This window comes from Chaetura pelagica, unplaced genomic scaffold (assembly GCF_000747805.2).
Source record: "Chaetura pelagica isolate M959 unplaced genomic scaffold, ChaPel_1.0 scaffold174, whole genome shotgun sequence".
Classification (NCBI taxonomy): Eukaryota; Metazoa; Chordata; class Aves; order Apodiformes; family Apodidae; genus Chaetura; species Chaetura pelagica.
In genome coordinates this window covers 2,996,972-3,012,398 of record NW_009953722.1, presented here as the reverse complement: position 1 = coordinate 3,012,398, position 15,427 = coordinate 2,996,972, and the positions used below count along the sequence as shown (strand labels likewise).

General features: G+C 43.5%; 2 protein-coding genes across 2 annotated transcripts in view; one reads left to right on the top strand and one right to left on the bottom strand.

Annotated features, from left to right (window-relative positions):
• Window positions 1-15,196, bottom strand: part of AKIRIN2 (akirin 2) — a 148,317-nt gene extending 133,121 nt beyond the window's left edge. The window contains exon 1 of the mRNA XM_010000542.1: window positions 15,115-15,196. Within this exon, the coding sequence (XP_009998844.1) occupies window positions 15,115-15,196 (82 nt within the window). The remainder of the gene's footprint in view (window positions 1-15,114) is intronic.
• Window positions 15,197-15,388: 192 nt separating this feature from the next.
• Window positions 15,389-15,427, top strand: part of SPACA1 (sperm acrosome associated 1) — a 17,108-nt gene continuing 17,069 nt past the window's right edge. Inside the window, exon 1 of the mRNA XM_010000541.1 lies at window positions 15,389-15,415. Coding sequence (XP_009998843.1) covers window positions 15,389-15,415 — 27 coding nt within the window. The remainder of the gene's footprint in view (window positions 15,416-15,427) is intronic.

Below are 15,427 nucleotides of genomic sequence, written 5' to 3'. Positions count from 1 at the left end.
GCTGCCCCTTTTGCATATCTATTTGACTCAAGGCAATAGCAGCATGGTGTTTAAGCACCAATTACATTTTGGTAATCCACACAATATTTTAACAGGGAGAGGAAGGCTGAATGACCTTAAACCTTTTTTAGGATAATAAAAAACCCCATACTTAAGTATTCACTGGAAGGGTTTTTAGGGAAGTCTTGCATATTTCTTGGTAGTGAAGCTCTTTATCATCAGATTTTGTGGATGTACAAAACTTGAACTAAATTTTCTGGATTTTTCAGGTTTCTTTTTCTCTAGCAGGTCTAAACAAAATTAAAATACAAACGTATTCTCTCTTTCTTTGAAGTCTGATACTTGTCCCTGATGAATATCTATATTATGGCACCAGCCGGTGATACCGCTCTGTGATGGCAGTTTCTTGCAGATTTGGGGCTGTATGGAAGAAACACAGATGCAGAGGTAGTCATATGATTTGGGGCTGTATGGAAGAAACACAGATGCAGAGGCATCTGTGATATGATTTAGAGGATAACCTGCTGTTTGATGATGCTGTAGCTTGCAGGATTTGGAGGTTTCTTTGCTGGTAGATTTTGTTGCTGATATTACTGTTATTTGCTTGTGGCAAAAAAGTAATGAAGAGAAGTAGCAAGAATGTGAAAGTAAGCTGGAATGAAAAGCATAGGAAAGAAAAATTATCTCTGAGCCAACTAAGAACAGCAGTGTTCTGATTTTTTATTTTTTTAAGAAAGTATGAAGAGGTGCTTCTGTGAATATGGAGATTTTCCCCAAATCTAAAATGCATCGTGGGAAGAAGAGGCACCTTTTAGAGTGAAAGGCAGATTGATAGGCAGAATACGTTGGAATCATTCTGCAAGAAATTGTATGGTCAATGTCATAATTTATTTATCTAAATAGAAATGGAGCTAAAAAAAGAAAGGTCCTAAAAGCAGAGTTGAGAAATTTTGACTGAACCATGGAATGCACTTGCAGAGCAGTGGGTGATGGCCAAAGATAAGTCTGAAAGATGGCCTGAACAATTACTATTTCAAATTAACTTCAGGGACCTAAGATTGTTGAAATGAAAGGCATCAAGAAAGGAAGTGTTGATGGCAAGAGAAACTGAGCTTCTGGACAAAGGACACTGGACGCTTCTGGACACTACGTCACAAAGACCCTCAAAGTGAACAAGGCTTCAAGAGCAAAATGGCAGTGAAGTTTGAAAACCAAGGGGGCAGAGGATGTAGTAACATGCTGAGGGATGTATTAGCATGCACTTAGCTAGTCACAAAGTCTGTTCCTGCATCATATGCATAAAAACTTTGCACCTCAACAATTTAAACTTTATTTTAAATGAAATGGACCAAGATGTGCCTATATAAGATCCATAATGTTTCCATCTGCCTGGAAATTTAGGCTTGCAAGTCCTTAGTAAGAAGAAAACATCTTGTATTAAGTTTTCTAAGCAACCAAAATGCTCTTCTTTTTTTTTTTTTCCCTGTAGTTAAAATTTAAATGCATGTTTCTAAATTTACATATTCAAAAATGTAAGCTGAAAGCTGTTTGGAATTTGGATTTCTCTTGTTATCACATTTCATTTAATTGTAGCTACTTCTTAAATTGAGGCATCAGCCCTGCAGCTACTGGATGTCAAAAGACAAAAAAAAAAAATGCTTGAAAGAAGACTGAAGCCACATTTCTATTCTGCATTTGAGCTGCTGACATTTTCTGGGTAACACTAAGAGATGTCAGAATACTAGCTGTTAAAACAGTCTGTGTTTGGAGCTTATTAAGTTGAATTCTGAGAGTGAAGGGAAATGTGAAGACTTCTGGAGGGACTGACATATACCATTGCTTTCTTTATTTCAATTATATAAGGGAAAAAATGAGTTTTTTCCCTACTTTTTTTTTCTTTTTTTTACCCCAAGAGGTCCTCTAAAAACATGGCAGGTCACTGAGGGCCTGCTATTTCATTCTAACTCCTCTGTGTATTCAAAGGATCCACAATACACCTCCTGCCCTTCTGATGAGGTCTGAGAGGAACTCCCATCAGAGCCTCTTATACTCTCGTTACTGTCAGAGGCCAGTGCTGACCTGTCTTCCTCTTTGGCACCAAGAATTCTGCTTCTGGAGTGCTCCCACACTATGTTGCTCATGGGGTCCAGATTTTCTGTTCTTGTTGATAAAGCTGCAGCTCCATCAAGTTATTTAGAGTAAAACCAGGTTAAAGGCATCTGGAAGGAGGAGGGGGGCTCTGAGTGTCTTGTTAAGGTCACTTGTACTACATGTAAAGCAACTAGAATGATCTTGGTCTTGCTTTCTAAGCATCTTCTTCTCACACAGTGGTAAACTTGGTTTCCTGCCAGCTGAATTCTCCCTGCAGCTCTTTGGCACACACAGTTTGGCATGACATCCCTCCCGAGACCACATTCCCATCCTCCAGCCCCTTGCTCCATCTCCTTTGTTCCATGCACAGAAAGATGTCTCAGCATCATGCCTCAGGGAGGCCATGAGCCTGAGACATGCTAAGAAAAAGCAAGAAGTGATCATGACTGCTAACAGCTATTGCTTCCAGAGCCCAGCTGCTTTTCTACCAAGGTAGTAAATCATGCTCTTCCATGCTCACAGCTTTGGAAAGGATGCATAGAGTTGGGCAGAGTGCATAGGGCTGAGTGGGGCATATGTGTCTGGGGAGGGTGCACAGGGCTGGGCAGAGCTGAGTCGGGACTGACAGGCACAAATATACTCCTTCCAGACCTAGCTGGGACATCTCTGCCACCCTACTCATCTTGATCTTTGGTTAACAGACAGCTGGTGGCACTTAATCAGAGGCAGCATTCATGTACACCCTCCACACCAGTGAGTCTCCTGAACTGTGTTGTGCTGGATAATGCAGGTCTATCAGTTGGTCCCTTCAATTGCTCCCAGAGCCTTTTGTGTCTGCCAGTTTATAGATGATCTTAAATATCGTTTCTGACTCCAAAGATAAGTGGATGTATTTAAAAACATTTGAACATCCATCAAATCTGAGCAAGAAATATTACAGAACAACTTCTCCCCCTGCATAGCAGTTGGCCAGAGGCTTTTTACTGAAGCTCCTGCCTCAGCCTACACTGCCCTTAGCACTGATATTCCCCACCTTGCTGCATCTGCCTGCTCTTGTGGCAAGATCCTTCTTCCACAGTACTGCTGTCACCTGCCTCAAGAGCAGTAAGGGTACGTGTCAGCCTGATTTGGGATGCTACAGGACCACACAGACCCTTTGCCAAGCTATTGGAAACTTAGAGGAAGCAACGTGAGCAAGCAGAGCCATGTCAAGCAATGCCCATCTTGGTCTGGAAGGCTGAATCCCAGCAGAATCAGCCCAAGAAGCTGAAATACTTTGTATATGCCCACGTTACTACCATGTAGCTAGTTTCACCAAATTTAGCCTTCCAGTTATGCTTTTCAGGGGCTAATCCATAATTTTCCTCAGTTTGGATCTTTGTGTTTTGACCTGTAGTGCAAATGGGTGAGGGTAGCAGGTAGCTGCTGTCTTCACTTTACCTTAACTAGCCCCCGGGAAGATCTAAGTGCATGACAAATGTCCCAAACCTTACTGCAGCAGCTCTAGGATCCTGATGAGTTAACCCACTGTCAGTTTATAATTCAGCAAAATGTGCTGCTTCTCAGGGAAAAGACAAGAGGCTGAATGCTTCTCACCCTAAGCAGTAAGACCTTCCCAGGAGCCAGTGAGGGTCAGCCTAGAACAGGGAGCTACTCAGGAAAATCACAGGCCTCATTCTTCTCTCAGACTGGAATCATGCAGGACACTGTCCACCAGGTTAGGTGGGTTCACCTAAGAGGGACAAACTTCATGCAAATGAAGAATGAAGTCCACACAATTTAAAGGTTTTAATTCTTCTCTTAGTTTGAAGGAAAAAGGCTGCCTTGAAAATACCAAAAAATACTCCAGATGAGATAAGAGAAAAATATGTAAACATCCCAATCAGTGCTGAAGGCCCTACAGAATGAGAAAGTATTTCTCAAAAACTCAGATAATTCCAGAAGACAAAAAAATGAAAAAAACCACCCCTAAATTACCTTCAACCATGCATTCAGGGGCATAATGATATTATTTTGCTCAGTCCATTCTTCCTTTCTAATCAGATTAATAAATATATACACCAGGAAACATTAATATTTTGTATATGGGGAAGCTGATTTTAATCAGCATTTTGCAAATCCTTAAGCCTGCTCTTTATTTTGATCATTTATCATTTTGCAAAGAGAACGCAGGCATCCAGAGCTCAGAAAAAGATCAGAGTCCAGCTCTCCCCAGGGCTAGATTTTCTTTTTAATTCTCAAGGATCTGATTGGATTTTTCTCTGTTGATAATTATTATTATTTTACATTTCTTCTCCACCTGCTATTTATTTATTTTTATTTATAAATTATACCAGCAGGCTAAGGGCAACTGTCCTCTCTGAATCATTCCTGCAGTGTCTGTGACATTTCTGCAAACCTCACATCTGCCTTTCCCATTTCAGCCCTCAGTGCCAAACTACTTTAGGCCACTGTATTCTTTCATTTTTTTCCTCACTTGGCCAAGCAGCCTGAAACCAACTGCATAATATTCTGTTTGACATTAAGCCTCCCATATTCTTTACAGTCTCCAAGTTCTCTGGGGCAATAGAAGTCTTTTTAAATTATGTATAGTGGGGGCAGCATAATGGGGCCTCAGGCCTCGAGATGGTTCCCTCAGGCACTGCCACGGTGCAGAGTCTATTTCTAACAGCAGAGGAGATGGACCAGCCAGAAGAGGTGCTGAATTCAATGTCCCCCGGTATCCTTGCGTTCCCCCTGGAACACACGCTGCAGATAAACACAAGTTCAATGCAGGGGTAAGTGATGACATTTAAGGGCTCATGGAGGTCAAAGGAGATGATCCAGTGGGCCCTTCCAGCCTTCGATCCATGAATCTATGAATACAGATAACAGCAATTAAAAAGCAGCTCTGGGAAAATGTCTCCACAGCCACTGCTGCAGGGGCACTGAGAAGGTTTTTGCTGGAAGACTTTTCCAGGAGTGAGGCCACAGAACAACTCCACTTTCAATGAACAGGCCCCACCTCAGGGGAAGAAAACATTGGCCTGGGGCTGTGGAAAGAGGTGTCTCTAGAATACTGTCATCCTAACTAAGCTGGAGGTCTGACTGAGCAGTCACAGATTCCAAAGTGGTCCCACCAAAAAACGAATCAGATTCTCCATGTGTGATTTTTAGGAGTGAACAACCAGGAACACAAAGCAGCATGGATGGATTTTGAAACATTAACTATCTGGCTGTTGACCCTCCTTTAAATTCCTACCAGGTTTTGAGCTGCTCCTTTTTGCTGACTCTGGGTTCACACTGTAACTCAAAATGAGCTGCAGCTAAAAAAGGAAAAAAAAAATTAATAAAAAACCCCAGGACATTATTTGCAGGTGTGGTCCAAGCAAGACAAGAACTAGGAATCCTAGACTGCACCACTATGGAAAGCTTGCTCAGCAAGGCTGAGGGAATATGCAATATCCCCAGACAACCCAGCTGCATGTCTTTGAGGCAGAGCTGAACCTCACCTTGCTTGAGCTCAGAAGGAGCTTCTCCATGGAGAAGAGGTGGGAGTCAGTATGTGTCTGGCTCTTAATGCCTTTGCTATACCTTTACAGACTACTGCCAGAAGGCAGTGGATCATTTATGGACATGGAAAAAAGGAGCTGCCTTTTTCAACCAGCCTACTTAAGGAGCAGCCATCAGCAGTGATTGGCAACAAGCGTGAAAATTAAACTTTGAGCAACCTCACCCTCCCACCAAATCCCTTCCCAAACATGTATTGTTTTGCAAGCAGATAATATTTCTAGTAATGAAGCAACAAAGCAAATACAGTTCAGTGCTCAGTAAACACAAATGCACACTGAGCAATACACAAGCCTTGGAATAAAATTCTCTGAAAAAGCACTTCTTCAGATGCTTTCCAGTGATGAAGTACCTGCCAACAAGAAACCATGGCTTTTCAGAAATTGCTTTATAATGTAAAAGCACTGGAAGTCATAGTTATGACTTTCCAACACAAATGATGTTCAGGCTCTGCTTGGGTCAAAGATGCAACAGGGAAGGCTAGAAGTGTGAGGCTACTAGCTGGTATGTCTTGGCTTTGACTCAGCTTTGACCAGAATGACCCAGCAACCACTCTTCTTCATTTACCATGTCTGCGTTATTTTGGCACAGAAATACCCCTAGTTCTCTGGCATGATTTCATGAACAATTGTTTGATCTTTGCCTGCACATTCTGTTGCTGTCGCAGCACAACACCTTCCTGACTCCTTTCTGTCAGCACTGGTGTTGCCATTGCTCCGAGGAGCCACTGATGATAGAAGTCTGGGTGACCTCAAGCTCTCCCCAGCAACTGTAAGTAAGCCTGCAGGGTTCTCATGATGCAAACCAGCTCCAGGCATCTCAGAACCGCTGGCGAGATTGAAATTTGATGCGAAAGAGCAGGAGCAGAGCCAGGGGAGGGTCCTGGAGAGTCACTCTTTTCAGCAAATGGGTGCAAAGAGAGAATGACAACAGTTGCAGGGAAGCCCTTAGGTCTTCAGCACTGTCATCAAAAGCCACAAGCCTGCATGTCCTGGTTCCTCCAGCAACGGCCACCAGGCTGGCTCTCCAGGGCACTTGCACTGACAAAGGCAGCAGCAGGAGCCTGAACTCACTCTGGTTTCACCAGCAGTCTGTTGCCATAGGCAACTGCCTATTTTGCCTATACCTAGAGCTGGCCCTGAGCAATATACACAGCAGGGTTGCTATGATGAGATTAGCACTCTTTATTATACTATCCCTGCTCTTATCACTAACCCCAGCTCTCACAAATTCAAGATAAGGGAATTTCCCTCACGTACTTACCATGGTCTTGAACAGCACTTTAGAGAGAAGCAGTAAACGCCACTGTATTCACATTTACATGGGAAAATTTAGGGAGTTATTGCTATTCTTGTTTTCAGGTCCTCTGAACCTTTCAATGTCCCAGTTCTGGTCTGGTTGCTTATCAGTTATCCCAGCTTGAGTAGCTTGAGGATGTCCTCTCTGCACAAGGCTAATGTCAATATGGGATCCAGGCATCATAATCCCCTCAACTGTAGCCCATAATCTTTGTTAAAAGAAAAGTATCTTCCTCCTGAACCCTCTAAAACACCACAGACAGGACTAGCCTGTTTCTTGGGCCAGCTTTAACCTGTGCACCACTTCATTTTTGACTGCTGGAATAGAGAGCTACATTAGACAAGTGTGACCTGTGAGCTTACAGCACGGTAAAACATCTCTAAAAATGCTCTTAGTCTCACTGAAACCCAAAATAGGACTTACTCTCTAAACATTCAAACATGCAAACAAATCCCCACTTTGTAACACTACCATCCATCAGCTGAGCAGCTCAACTGCAAGCACTGCCCTACCCTGGCCTGGCCAGGGATCACCAGCAGGACATTGAAGCAACTCTGAATAAGACATGGTGAGCCCCTTATTGCATATATTTTCCATGTAGGTTCCTCACTCCTTCTTGATTCTGAAAAAATACCTCATTGAATGTAGCCCAGATTATCAATTAATCAGAGTGGGGCACCTAATTCCTTTGAAAATAATAAATTTTAGATCCTTCAATTTACTTGCATAGCTCTAAATGTCTGAGCCTCAAATTGGGTTCTGCAGAAATGTACTTATGTAATGTGAAACCCTGTTGTATTAAACAACAAATACAGGCCTAAATTGACCTGACAGTGACCTTTTTCATAACAGAAAATCATCAAAATAAACAAAGCACAATGCAAATGCAGATTACTTGGTTACAGTAGATTTGATAAAATAAAAGAGACAATCCAATTAACCAGTGATTAGATTAAGTAGAAGTCTCTCTGTATTGAGTGATGGATAATTAACTGCAATTGTATTTACTTGGGTTTTTTTTAATTGTACTGCAGAACAAGGCATGTCTTTGCTTTTCTTTCCTTTCACTGCAGTCTTTTAATTAAACAAAATTATTCAGAATGTTTTACACAGAATCTAGGCCTCTAAGTAAACCTGTTAAGCTGGAAAAGGAACGGTAGCCCTGAGATTTAGTTGTCGATCAACATTGTTTGGCTAAATCTCATCCAATATAACAGTTACAACCCTGGCTTTTTGAAGCTGCTTGGCATTTACAGCTCCAGCTGAGTGCAATGTGAGCTGCAGGTGCTCAGCCCTTCGGAGAGCCATGCCCTTATTGTTCAAACATAATTTATGCTTGAGAACAAACAAACAAAGGTATTCAAGGCAACTCCTAATTTCTGCACCTGAGTTAATGAAGATTTATTTTTACCAAGGCAAAGGCAGGTCAGGGAATGGTGCACAGCTGATCAACATCTAAGTCAGAAACAGATCTTGCACTTCGAAATCCTTATCAGAACTGGTTGTGGTGACTTTTAAGTGTAGGCTATGTAAGAGACAGTCTTTTAAAGTGGTTTAATTCCCCTAATTCCCCTCTTTTAAGAACTCTAATCTGGAATATTGGTTTGGCTCCCCATCACTACCAGGAAAACCCTATACTGTTGAAGAAGCCATTTTAATAACACTGTTTGTCAAATGTTAGATGTAATTTTATTTTTTTAAGTACTTTGCTAATTCATATTTGTCAGGGGCTCTGTGATATACTATAAAAACTGTCATAGCAGGTGATCACCAGGTTCACTGTACACGTGGGTCACATATTTAAGTGTTCCTTTGTTCAGAATACGTAACAGTTAATTCGATTAACTATCTGCTGGCAAATTTTCTCCCCTAACTGTGGGACTACTGTCTGTCTGTCTGTCTAGACACTCTCATTGCTCTTGTTACCGTGGTATCTCAGTGCATCCAGACCCATGGATATCTAAGGAGAAGTTATTAGCTCTTGCTTGGTCTCTTCAGAGGATGCTTTTGCCAAACTGCAGGGGACAGCAGATGAAACCAGCATGATACCTGAGTGTGATCAGCTGCCTGATGAGGAAAGCTGGTAGGGCAGTGTGGAAGCTCTGGCATCTACGTAGCAGTGCCTTGCAGCCTGCCCTGGCCAGGTGGTAGGGCATTCATGGGTTGGTTTACACGCAGGCGTTTTCCTCTCTTGTCTGCAGAGACAGCAAAGCTGGAGCTGCTGCAAGTGCTGTGCTGGTGAGGATGCCAAGGAACACCACGTGGAGGCGGGTGAATTCTGGATGAGAAAGTGGGTAAACAGAAAGGCTGAAGTGCCAGGGGTAGCCTCGGGGACATTCCCTTAGGGAACTAACAGCAATGGTGCTTGAAAGGCAGGCCTTGCCACAGCAATTATCTTCTCAAGCTGATCTACAGTATCAGCTAGACTTTAACAGAACTTCCTCGTTGAGCAGGTGATGTGCCTGCCTGCAGTTGCTGTATTTTAAGGCTACATTTTTGGTCCTGAAATGCCAGCCCATGAATCTACCCCTTTACTTGTAAAACTTGAAATCTCTTTTATGATGCACTTTATTTTTGCTGGTCCTGAGTGCAAGCCAGAAACAGATAAAACCACACCTTCTCAGCACTGCTTTTGTTCAGGGCTCTCTCAGATCTTGAGTCCTGTGATGTTATGAAGAAAACTTCTATTGTCCCTCAGGTGAGCAGGCCTTTAACTAATTTGACTTCCTATTTACATCTGAACAACCACTTTGACCAAAGAAGGGCTGCAGCAGTGGGAGCAAGATGTGACCTCAGATTTGTACTGTTTTAGTAGTGATCCTCCCAGTCCTCAAAGTGTCTCTCCTCACAGGCAGTTACTATACCTGTAACCTATCTCACTAAAGTTTTTTCAGAGTAACAGAAAAATGGATGTGACTATCAAAAAGACCAAGAATATTATCTGAATTTTTCTATATTTCTGTCATAAAATATTTAACAAGTATTGTTGTCGAAAACACTGCCCATCAGGAAGGTGTGTGTACCTCCTAAGTAACATGGACAAAGTCATATCATCACAGGATACTGTTGTCCATGGACAGAAATCTCATTTTTTCCCAGAATTCCCCTGTCTTTCTCTTCACAAGGCTATGATGACAGACAATTACACACAAGCCACAGGACTCAGGAATGTTTTCCAGTGTCCCGCAGATGTATAAATGTAGGCAAGAGGGCCTTGCTGCCAATAAGAAAGAAGGAGCTGTAGAAGATAAAGAAAAGCTCCTCCAGTTGTGGTGGAAGCAAGAAAGGGGGAGAATAAGTAGATACGAAGTACCAGATCTCCTGAGAAATGTCAGATAAGAAGAAGAAGTAGTGCCTACTTTTTTCTGCTCAGTGGTGATATATGCATGCAGACACCAGCCCAGGAAATGTGGAGAAACTCTAATGAATCTCTCTGAGTTGTGTCTATGGTGCTGATTACCACTGTTCTCACAGAAGCCACTTGTATTTGTGATTTGGAGATGTTTTCAGCAGGCAATGAAATATTAGTTGCTATTTAAAAAATGTACCACATAATTGCAGAAGATAGCATGTTCCCATTCCAATTAGAAGTGAATAACTGTAATACCTGCCGGAGCCTTGTGCTGCATCTGTAGATAAATACTGCTCATTGTAAAGGAATCTGTGCGTAGAAAAATGCATAATAGGCTTGTGAATGGTAAGGTTCAGGTGTAAACAACTGAAGCAAGTGAATCAACATTCCATGGAGAAATCCAAGATGAGATGTTTTTCCTAAAAAAGATGCAAAATGTATTGCTAGCAAATTGTGCTCTCCTTTATTGCTTGCATATCAACACGGCAAGCAGAACAATTTCTACCTCAGAAAAGTTTGTCCTCAGCTCTCCATGTTAAATTCACAAAACCATTTGGACGTGGCAATGCTTCATCTTCACCAAAGCCTGTCTTCATACATTAACTGTGCTTGCAGCCATTCTCCAACACTGAGGTCAACTAGCATGAACAGCTCCTATTGACTCCTGCAACTCCTACACAGCATGGCTGTTGCACATTGTTTACTGGGAATGGGAGTGTTCCTGGTAAACATCTAAATTAGCTCATGGCAAATGCTGAGATGTGCCCTAACTGTTAGGTTATGTAGGGGAAATGTAGGGCCTCTTCTCAACATGTACACAGTTTTTTTGACATGTGTAGAGCAGATGGGTGGATTCTGATGATCTACATGTTGAAGGTGGTTGCTGAAAGTGGCAGTGCAGTGACTAAATCCAGGTTTTTTTGTAGATTCAGCCCTTAAGAATTTATGAAAAGCTCCCATTTAATTCCCATCCTAGAATTAGTAGCATCTAATCAGCTTGCACCTATGCTGTGGCAATATGTCAGGTGCCTACAGAGTGTCCGTGAACCAGAAAATGAACTTCAAATCAACTGAAAAATCCCGCTGACTTGCGAATGGAACTACATCTGGACCCTCAGCAAAAATGCAGCCAGTTCAGCTTCATTTCACTCCTGCATTTGGTGAGGTGTTAATAAGGCTAAAAGGGCCAAGTTCAGGGCTTTGATTAAGGAAATACAACTTTACTCTATTTGACAGCACTGCACTTGCCCAGTCTGATTCTGACCCAACATCTTTGTACACCACGATTATGTTGCTTTTCTTCACATGATTGTACAGCGCCAAAAGATCTTTGAAAAAACTTATTTCATAGAAGAGAATAGATATATATATGGGGTATGCCTGCAGGCTTGCAAACAACAGAAATACCTGAAAACCCCTCTGTTCTGCTATTGATCCAAAAGGAGTGCTGGAAACATTACTATGGCAACAATTCTTACCCAGTGGCAGAAGCATGCCATTTTCTGTGCATGGGAACAAAACAAGTGGAGGCGTTTTTCAGAACTGTTTCCCACCTCCCCTTGACCACTATAGATGTGGTGATCTTCTGGCATGAGCTCCTGCTGCAGGAGCTTTCAATGAGATATGACTTACAGAATTACTTATTGGCCCATGCACAGAGAATAAAGACATTCTATCGACCAGCAGAGTCCTGTCACAGAAAACAGCACTGCGAGGAACTCTGGCTTTCTAGTAGTATCAAACATTTTCCTTACCTCGTTAACAACCTGGGTTATCAGTGTGAATAAAAGAGACAAGGCTGGTCTGGCTCACTCTGTGTCATTGTCTATGTAATTTGGCTGTACTCTACTTGAACCTTTCACAAGTACAGTTACTAACTCAGAAGACTACTGAGCATCCAGTTTGTCCATGTTCTTACTGAGTTCAAGCTAAAGGACAAATCTGTTGGCATTATGGTAGCAGTGTTATTTGTTCTATTAATTAGCAACTACACTAATAAAGTCATCAATTTTGCATTATATGGCTAAATTGAAAGTCCACATTCCAGATAGCCTGAAGGCAGAATTGAGAGATAAACATATTCCAGGTGTTTGTAACACTGAAGAAGCTCTGTCTGCTGCTCCTAGCTCCATCTCATCCCCAGTTTCACATGTGGGTAATTTTAAGGAGAACTGTGACTCTGCCCACTGCTCCTAACCCTGGGGAGGGGAGTGATACTGGCTACAAGTCCAGGAAGACTGGTCTTCCTGTAAAAGGCTGTAGAAAGTGATCGTGTGGAAGATGGTGTCAATCAAGGGGAGAAAAGAAGCAGCCTGGAAGAAAGCTTCCAAATACACACTCCCACTGCAGAAGCACTTTATGGTTGTCCTGAGGCTGGGAAGAAGAACAAGCAGCTGCAAGCTCTTTCCAAACTGTTTGTCAGTCCTCTCTGGGCAGCCTGTGGTACAGCCAGCTGTGAGAGCAGTACAAGTAGGTGGAACAGCTCTGCCCACTTGGGAGTTCACTGCTCCTCCACAGAACCACTTAACAGCATGAGCCAGGTGGATATTTCCCATTGCCATTCATTTTGTTATCCCCTTTTTTATGAAAACAGAAAAATAAGAAAGCTCAGAAAAAGAAACAGAGAGAGCAGAAGGTAAGACTCTAGAAACAGACCAAGACTAATCCCTAGTATGTGAAGTACAAGCAAGGAATGGAAAAGTTAGTGCTACTAACTAATAATGTTGAGAAAATACACAAAATGCCATCCAGCTGTTTACTAGGGCCCAGCCTAAGAAGCTGAGTTCTTGCTTATTCTGTAGAAATGGTAAAGATCTGTTTCTTCTAGAGAAGTATGTAGCCCTGCTGTTTCTGGAAATTATTCACCTTTCCTTCATGTTAACTATGTCCTGCATCCTATCACAAGTCACAGTGGCACAGAACAGATGTGCATCTTTGTGTATATATATTAATACTTTACATCTGCATAAGTATATATAGGAAAGTGTGTTGAAAATGTCTTGATGAAAAAAAAACCAACTCACAACTAAAATACACAGTTTATTTAACCTATATGGGAAATATTTTTTCCCTCCCTAGAGACAGCTGGCTTTATTCAATATTGACAGATACAGAATAGGAGCTATTATTAAGGACATAATTACTATTTTGACAACATCAACTTCGACAGCTTCATGAACTTTATTGAATAATCACAGAATCATAGAATGCATTGGGTTGGAAGGGACCTTTAAAAGTCATCTTGTCCAGCCCTCCTGCAGTGAGCACGGACCTATATAACTAGATCAGGTTGGTCAGAACCATATCAAGTCTGACCTTGAATGTCTCCAGGGACTGGGCCTCTATTGAGTTCGTTTCTCATCACTTGGTAGTCTCCCATTTCTTCAGCTTTCTCTGCCTTCAATATCTGAGAGCCTCCCAAGTATTTCATAAAAGTAATCATCTCTCTTCTAGCCTTTACAGAAGTAGCTTGATCAGTTCAAGCAATTTTCTTCCATGTTTGCTGTTGGACATGTGAGAACAAGTATCCTGGGAAGAAATTGTTAAAGAAAGGCTAAGTCAAACAGGTAAGATACAAGGCTAGTCTAAAATGCAGGGAAATTATCTGGATGAGTGCACCCTCAGTCAGTTTGCAGATGACACAAAGTCGAGTGGGAGTGTTGATCTGTTTGAGGGTAGGAAGGCTCTACAGCTGGACCTGGAGAGGCAGGATTGATGGGCCGAGGCCAATTGTAGGAGGTTCAATAAGGCCAAGTGCTGGGTCCTGCATTTTGGTCACAACACCCCCAGGCAACACTGCAGGCTTGGGGAAGAGTGGCAAACTGCCCAGAGAAGAAGGACCTGAGGGTTCACAGCCAGCTGAACGTGAGCCAGCAGTGTGCCCAGGTGGCCCAGCTGGCCAACAGCATCCTGGCTTGTATCAGGAATAGTGTGACCAGCAGGAGTAGGGACATGATTGTCCCCCTGTATTCAGCACTGCTGAGGCTGCACCTCAAATACTGTGCTCAGTTTTGGGCCACTCACTACAAGAAGGACATGGAGGTGCTGGAGCATGTCCAGAGAAGGGCAACAAAACTGGTGAAGGGTCAAGAGCACAAGTCTTATGAGGAGCAGCTGAGAGAACCAGGCATGTCTAGTTTGGTGAAACGGAGGCTGAGGGGAGCCCTTACTGCTCTCTACAACTACCTGAAAGGAGGCTGTAGGGAGGTGGGTGTCAGTCTCTTCTCCCAAGGTACTAGTGATAAGACAAGGGGAAACAGCTTCAAGTTGTGCCAGGGGAGGTTTAGATTGCCTATTAGAAAAAAATTGCACCCCACTGCAAGGGTTGTCAAGACACTGGAACAGGCTGCTCAGGGAAGCTGTGGAGTCATCACACCTGGAGGTATTAAAGAGGTGCGTAGATGTGGTGCTGAGGGGGATGCTTTAGTGGTGGGCCTGGCAGCGTGCTGGGTTAAAGGTTGGACTCCATGATCTCAAAAGTCCATTCCAATCAGAATGACCCCGTGATTCCATGAAAGCTCTGTCCATTTTCAGCTCCCATGGAAGCAACCTTCACCCATCTCGGGTCCAGCTCTGCGCCCGCAACCAACCAACCCCCCGCTGCCCGTGTTCCTTTCCTCTGGAGAAATGCAATTGCTGCTGGAAGTCCTGCTCACCGAGGAGGAAGCTCTTGCACAGACAGCCCGGGACATCTGCAGAGGCTTTCTGAACACCAAAGCAGAGCCCAGAGCAGGGATCCTGTATAAAACGTGGGAGCAGGGCTGACGGGCACTGCTTTTGGGTGGTGGGGATGCTGATTGCAGGCAGGCTCTGACCTCCTCTACCTGCTGGCCCGGCATCCCAGGTGCGATCAGAGCTGCTGTCCAGTGACACACCTGGCTGCTCCTTGCGGGAACGCGGGTGCATTCCTTCCCTTGACGCGGGAAACCCAGGGAAGTCCGCTAAGAAACTGGGGTCAGCCGGGAAGGTTCCACCTAAACCGGGCTTCGGAGAAGAACCAGACGCTTTGGTCGCGAATGTGACCGCTGGGGACGGTCCCGAACAGCCGGCGGGGCTGCGGGTCCGGTTGTGACGCCGCGGGGTGTCCCGGGCGCGGCGATGGCGGGGCGGGCGGTGCTGCGGGAGGTGCTGCTGCGG